This window comes from Leishmania panamensis, assembly GCF_000755165.1.
Source record: "Leishmania panamensis strain MHOM/PA/94/PSC-1 chromosome 8 sequence".
In the NCBI taxonomy this organism is placed as follows: Eukaryota; Euglenozoa; class Kinetoplastea; order Trypanosomatida; family Trypanosomatidae; genus Leishmania; species Leishmania panamensis.
Window position 1 is genome coordinate 430,069 of NC_025887.1, and position 6,805 is coordinate 436,873.

Sequence of the window (6,805 nt, forward strand, 5' to 3'; positions counted from 1 at the left end):
AACGCGTGCTCGGCCGACTGTCGAGAGGCGCTGCGCCTCCTCGCCGCCTTCTGCAGTCGTCGCGCGACGGATCTCCAGCAAGCCAGCAGCACGGACGCCGTGCCTCTGGCAGTTCTCCCCCTCGGTGGTAGCAGCGGCGGCGGCGCGGTGGCCCTGGTGGCGGGCAGCGTCGGATGCATGTACCCCCACACAGTCCTGTACCAGGCGGTACTTGTTCAGGGCGAGTGTCCCCCCCGCGGCGCCGCTGTCGACCGCGCTGCTCCATATGTGCACTGCTTGGCCAGCGGCGCGGTCGCTGCCTGCGGAACTCCCTGGCATGCCGACTTACTACGCAGCGTGTGGGCGTGACGTACCGCCTGTGGCGTATGCGCGCGTCTGCGCACACGTCGAATCAGGATGAGTGTCCTTCCGCACCGGCATGCGTGTACGCGTGCGTGCGCGTGGCTAGGCCGCCTCCTGCTGCGCTGTGTGCGCGATGTGCGAAGCACGGCGGATGTCTTCCTCACCCACTCTCGTGGGGTGCGCGCCACCTGCTTGGCCCCTGTGTCCCCGCGCGCCGTCTGCGGACACCTCCTTGCCCTGTCGCCCTCTCCCGTCCTCCGCGCCTGACCTGGCTGGCTTCTCTCTCCCTCACCGCCACCGCCTCGCCGCTCTCCCCACAGAAGTGCCCACACGCACCCATGTGCAGACCTGACGTACACGCTACCCCCGCTCTCTCGCTCCCTCGCTCCCCCTTCTAACCCCCCACCCCTGGCCAGTCCCGATGACGAAGCTGGCTGTTGTGTGCCGCGCCGTGCCAAGCGCGCTCGAGAAGCAGACGTGCAAGCTGACACGCATCGAGCGCCAGACGATCTCGCTCCCGATCGTGCCGGTGCAGCACAGGGCGTACGTGCAGGTCTTCAAGGATATGATCGAGGAAGGCCACAGCATCGAGCTGCCGGAGCTGAGCGAGCTGCCTGCGTCGGTGTTCGTGGAGGACGTGTCGATGCTGTACAGCGTGTGCGCCGTCGCGCCGCCCGGAGGTGGACTCGATTCTGGACACGGTGAGGGCTCTGCGCTCGGAGAACGATCGCATTCAGGCACCGCGCACTGTTGGCGGCGGCGACGTGCTGTACGTTTCGAGTTCGAAGTACATGTTTGTGAGCAGGTCGACGCGCTCGAGCAGGTGAGGGAGTACCTCGGCAAGCCCGGGATGGAGTACGTACCGTGCGCTGTGAAGAGCTGTCTGCACCTGAGGTGTGCGGCGAGCTTCGTGTGGGAGAACACACTGCCGCTGAACCTCAAGTGGATCGACCCGGCGACCTTCACCCCGTGCGGGCTCAGTGTGGTGGAGGCCGACCCCGGTGAGCTGGAGCAGCGCGAATGTGCTGAGCTTCTCCGCGGGGACGCGCGGCAGGACATTGCGCACGGTATTGACGTCCGCTGAGTCCGCCGGGACTGCGTTTTGTGCATCGAGGAGTTCGCGGAAAGGGAGACGGCGCAGGGGCCCCCGACGCGCCAGGTGATGCTGAGGGCGGACGAGATCGCGAAGGCGGAGGGCTCGCTGGCGTACTGCTCGCTTCTGAGCTGCCCCGCGTGGGCGCCTGGGCTGTGCGAGCGCGTGCGAGAGATCGCCTCCTTCTCGTGGCGGCGGGTGGAGGAGGACGTTAGCCCATTTCTTTTTCCCCTCCTCCCCCTGCCGGCGCGTGTGTGCTCGTTGTGTGCCGCGCGCTGCTGCCCCCCCCCTCTGTGCGCGTGTGTAGCGGAAGCCGGAGAAAGAGGCCTTCAATTTCGAAATACGAGGGAGCACTTGGAGGCCCTCCGCCACCCCCACCCACCGTTGCTTCCCCGGGAGGCATGCTAGCTCACTCGGGTTCGTTTCTGCTCCCCCCTCCCTTCCACACGCGCAGGCATGGGCGTGCACCGCGATGGTCTCCGCGCACTTCTTTCTTCGGCCTTTTCGTGCCTGCGGGTTACCGATAGCCCCTGTTGACGGTGGCCACCTCGGCGTGGCGTCAGGGCCCGGCACCCTCCGCTCTGTGTGGGGGAGCCGACCAGGTCGTGGGTGGCGCTGCGTCGGAGCGCGGTGCGGCAGCGAACACGTCTGTGCCCTCCGTATGGTGGGCAGGGGCGGCGCGCCGGTGAGGGAGTCGGCGCGTTGCAGCCCCGCGCGTGTCTGCGGCTGCCCCGCACCCGGCGATGGGCCCGCGGCAGGCGGTGGGGTGGGGTCGAGTGGGGTTTCGCTCATGGCGGAGTGGCCACGCTGAAAGAAGGCTGTCGGTGCCGACCGCCGATCAAGCATGCGCGCAAAGTGCTGTGCGTGTGGTCGTGCCTTGGGGGGGGGGGCGGCAGCGGTGCGTCTGTGTGGATGAGGGGGTTGGCTCCCACGACTGCACCTCCACCTCTATATTGGAAAGCGACTACGGTGACTACGATACTGATTTGCCCCCTCTGTCCTCCCCCATTGCCCTAAGCGTGAGTGAGTAAGGAGCAGAGGGGGAGAGGAAAGCGACGGATGCAGACGATTGCTAGCGAGGATGCGCAGCGACAACATGGGCCGCGGCGCCGAGTGAGGGCGACAGAGTTGCGCCATGACACGGGAGGGGGAGGGGGAGGAGCGCACATGCAGTCTTCTCCCCGCTGCTCTTCTGCTCCCCCCTTTTCCCCACGTGCGTTCTCATCAGAGGCGCACTGAGCGTGGAGGTCGCGAATGGGCGGCCGGTGGTGGCCCACGTGCACCACTCTTGCCCACCTTTTCATGCAAAGACCCGTACCCACGCGCGTGTGTGCGTGGGGTAAGAGGGGGGTGGAGGTGGGCACGCAGCACTGCTGTTTTGCCCACTCGCGCGCTATGCACCCGCGGATGGCGTAAGGGCGGTCGTTCTCTGCGTCCTTTCCCTCCTCATTCGCTTGTTGCTTCGGTGTGCAACGGTCGCCTTTTGGGTGCCACTTTGTCTCTCCTTCTGCCTCCCCGCCTTCTTGCATGCCACCAGCGCAACTCTGCCCACCTGCCACACGCAGAGTTGCGCCCCGTCTCCCCCTCCCCCACAATAGAGACGCATATATGCACACGCGCGCACACACATCTGCCCGTCCCTCTTGGACGTCTCATTTTCGCCGTTAATACAGCCGAGCATTTGCGCCGCTTCTCTTTCTTTGCAGTGACGGGGCAGACGGAGTGCGTGTGCGTGTCTGCCTGCGGCCGTTTCCACGTGCAGCGTCTGCACGCGTGTGAGAGGCGGCCCCTCCTGCGCAGCACCACCGGACTGCTGCGTGTTTTTCCTTCTTTGTGCGAGTGAGACGCGCGCCCTTTGCATGTGTCTGTACATTTGCCCCCCCCCCTCCCCCTCTCTTCCTCTCCCCACGCGCGCGGAGATAACGCCCCGCCGCATCTTCTACACCCCACACTTTTTTCGTCCACCGACGTCTTGTGACAGGCTGAGACACACACACACACACCCGCGTGCAAGCAGCCACACCGATTGGCTGTGCGGCGCATCCCTCCTCCCGGTTCTACCTGCTCCATCCCGTTGCTCTGGGCTTCTACGTATGGGAGGAAAGAGGTAGCGAAGTGGACTGTTTGGCTTGTGTTTTCGTCTCTTCGCCCTCTCTGCGCTGGTGTCTCTCTGCGTGTGTGCCCGCCACACGTCCTCCCTTCCCCCCTCCCCGTCATTCGTCATTTTGCCCTTTTCTCATTGCACCTCTCGCCTTTGTTTTTCACCTTCTCATTACCGCCGTCATCATCGGCTCGTCTTCTCTCCCCCTCCCCCCTCTGCTGTCGTGTTTTCCTTCTGTCTGTTGCATTTCTTCGCTTGGGCTGATTTGTTGGTCACCTGTGCTTTGTCTCTCTCTCTCTCTCTGTGTGTCGGGCGCTGCTTGCTCTCTCTCCGCCCCTCTCGTCAGCTGCGTCGTACACGTGCGTCTCTCTGCACGAGTGCCACCGCCTCCCCTCGTACACACACACGGGCACCCCGAGGCGCCGCCGCCGCGGCGGAGAGACCGCCGAACGTGGGAGGGCCTCCACCGCGTACTCCCTCAAGGTGCCGCAGCAAAGGGGCGGGAGCACGCGCACCCGCAACTACGCGCATATCAGCGTCGCTTTTCCTCCCCCAATTTCCTCGTGCTCTCTTTCCGTTCTCAGCCATCAGCACCCCCGCCTTAATCGGCATGCGTGACGCGGCACCAGTGGAGCGCGAGCGGCTGCCGGGTCCGGCAGATGGCGGCGTGGACAGCCTGCACGAGGATGGCGCTGAGGCGGAGATGGCGAGGCGGAGGAGCACCGTCAGCACCACAGCGTTGTTTCTAGCACTTCCGTGGCTTGGCTGCACGCTGTGCCTGGTTGGTGTTCTCCTCTACGTGAACGTCCACACCTTCTCCGTGTGGCGCAGATTGACGTCGATGCCGGGCGGCACCGCTGCCGAGGTCTCCGTGCGCCACCGCGACACGGCCCGCTACACTGTCCTCAGCGTGAGCCTTGTCTTCCTTGCGGTGCACTTGGCAGTTTCGTTCTGTCTCTTCCGCCGCGCCTATCACATCCTGTGGGATGTGCAGATGTCCCTCGTGGAGCTGTCCTTCATGGTGGACATGATCCGCACGCACCAGCATAACACCTTCTTCTTTGTGGACTGCGTGGAGCGTGCGCGGCGCGTGCGGGAATCGCTGCGGTACTGGGTGAAGGAGTTTTCCAGTTTCACGGAGATCTGCGCTGCGGAGATGGCCGTGAACCGAGTGACACTGCGGCTCATGACCCGCCCCAGGGAGAGCGCACCGCGACTGGAGTCGCCCGGTGACACGCACCTGCCGTGTATCGGCTCGGGGATGTCCTCGCCTGCGCAGCCGGCTCGCGCTGGCCGCCTGCCACCTGACACCAAGGCGGCCGCCTTCCGGTCTCCTCAGGATGCGGTGTGGTCGCCGCACGCGCAGTCGATGCGCACGGACAGCGCCCAGGCCGATCCTGGCCCCGGCCGTCAGCTGGCCGGCCACCACAGCGGCTCTCACCGCTCACTGTCGGTTACCACCGAGGTCAGCATCACGCAGGTGCCTTTCCAAGTGACGCTCAAGCGGCGCCACGTCGCGCTTCTTCTTCTCAGCTTTCTCACTTACCGAGAGCTCGTGCGTGCGGAGGCGGAGGCGGCACGGCAGATCTCCCGCGACTTCATCGCGGCCGTCAACATGTGCGCTCAGAAGTACGAGGGGTGCATCGTCGAGCTGTACAGCGACCGTGCCATCCTGTCATGGAACGCGTTCTTCGAGTCTGACGACAGCTACGCCCAGGCATGCGTGCAGTGCGGGGAGTGCTTCCATGATAGGTTTGTGCGCAGATTCTCTCTGGAGAGCGGCGCGTACTTCAGCACTGCCGGCTACATGGGTCACATTGTCTGCGGCACCACGACGGAGAAGTCGCTCCTGCTTCATGGTCAGCCCGTCTCGATGCTGCGCCAGCTCCCGATGCTGCTCGAGATGCGCTACTGTGCATATGTGTGGCTCGGCACCCCGCCGCCGGCGTGCACGAGTTCGCCGCTGTCGTGGACGCGGATTGGTGCCGTGCGGGTCGGCGCCGAATTCTCTGTTGATCTGCACGCCATGCGGCGCACATCGACGGAGCCACTGCCGGCCGCCATGGTGTGGCGCATGCCCCAGTGGACGACCTTCGGCGACGAGCGCGCCGCGCAGCTGCCGCAGGGCGGGGACACCGCGCCTGTGCCGTCCGCGAGCACCGCTGCTGCCGCTGCCACCGGCGTCCCTGCTGTTCTCGCCAGCCCTCCATCCCTTTTCTCTCCGCTGTGCAGCCGCGGCGTTGGGGCGCCGTACGAGACGTTTTATGACCGCAGCCACAATCGATACCAGCTGTCCAACGCGGTGCTTGGGGAGTCCAAGTCCTGCGTCGTGCGCCTCGCCATCTCGGAGACTGGCAACTTTGTGGCTGTGAAAGAGATCCGGATCGAACGCGGAGACGTCAAGCCCATTCGCCGGCGCCGCTACCAGCGCGAAAGTCGGATCGTCGTGGCGCGGGGCGAGAAGCCGCAGTGGATGAACGAGGTGGAAATTATGGAGCGGCACCGGCACACGTGCATCGTTGCCTACATCTCTTTCGTGGAGGCGGAGGACAGGCTGCGCATTGTCATGGAGTACGCCGGCGGCGGCAACTTGCTGAAATTCGCGTCCTCCCAGCGGCACACGGAGGGGGAGGGTCCGCCAATGGCAGTGCTGCTGCGCAACGTCGTAGAGGGGCTGAAGTTTCTGCATCAGAAGGGGATCGTACACGGCGACATCAAGCCACAGAATGTGTTGGTGCCGGACTCCGGGCCGTGCAAGATCGCGGACTTTGGCATCTCTCGTAGGGCCACCACTACCGCCACCAGTGCAATCGAAGGAACGCCGTTCTACATGGCGCCCGAGGCGACGCGCGGGGAGGTCACCGCGGCGTGCGATATTTGGAGCTTTGGCATCATGATGGCGCAGGTGCTCACCGGCCGCTTGCCGTACGACGCGTCCGTGCGCGACTACTACTTGGTAAGCCAGTTCATGTGCAACAAGGACGTGGAGCGGGAGCTGCACACGCCGCTGGAGAAAGCCGCCCTCGACGTCTTCCTCGCGTGCACCCAGTACGATGCAGCGAAGCGCAAAACGGCAAAGGCGCTGCTGAAGATGCCGTACTTCACCACCCACGCTGCGGGGAGCACCGAGGATGCGTAGTACAAGGGGGACAACGGGCAAAGAACACGCCCCCGGGCAGTCTCCTCTTCGCCATTCCTCATGTCTGCGCGCGCGTGTGTGCCTCCTGCCCCTCCCCACTGGCACCCCCTTCTCTCATTTTCCCTCTCTC

At 65.0% G+C, this 6,805-nt stretch overlaps 3 protein-coding genes across 3 annotated transcripts, besides 1 other annotated feature; all 3 read left to right on the top strand.

Annotated features, from left to right (window-relative positions):
* On the top strand, positions 1-400 carry LPMP_081060 (hypothetical protein; the record flags this gene model as incomplete). The annotated part of the gene is made up of 1 exon (XM_010705934.1): positions 1-400. A coding segment is annotated over one exon (400 nt), but the record flags the coding sequence as incomplete, so codon positions are not given.
* Positions 401-763: 363 nt separating this feature from the next.
* Positions 764-1,426, top strand: LPMP_081070 (hypothetical protein; the record flags this gene model as incomplete). The annotated part of the gene is made up of 1 exon (XM_010705935.1): positions 764-1,426. The coding sequence occupies one exon, from the start codon at positions 764-766 to the stop codon at positions 1,424-1,426; it is 663 nt and encodes a 220-aa protein (XP_010704237.1).
* A 543-nt stretch (positions 1,427-1,969) lies between these two features.
* Positions 1,970-2,248: a repeat region.
* Positions 2,249-4,146: 1,898 nt separating this feature from the next.
* Positions 4,147-6,675, top strand: LPMP_081080 (protein kinase; the record flags this gene model as incomplete). The annotated part of the gene is made up of 1 exon (XM_010705936.1): positions 4,147-6,675. One exon carries the CDS (start codon positions 4,147-4,149, stop codon positions 6,673-6,675), a length of 2,529 nt encoding a protein of 842 aa, XP_010704238.1.
* Positions 6,676-6,805: the final 130 nt, after the last annotated feature.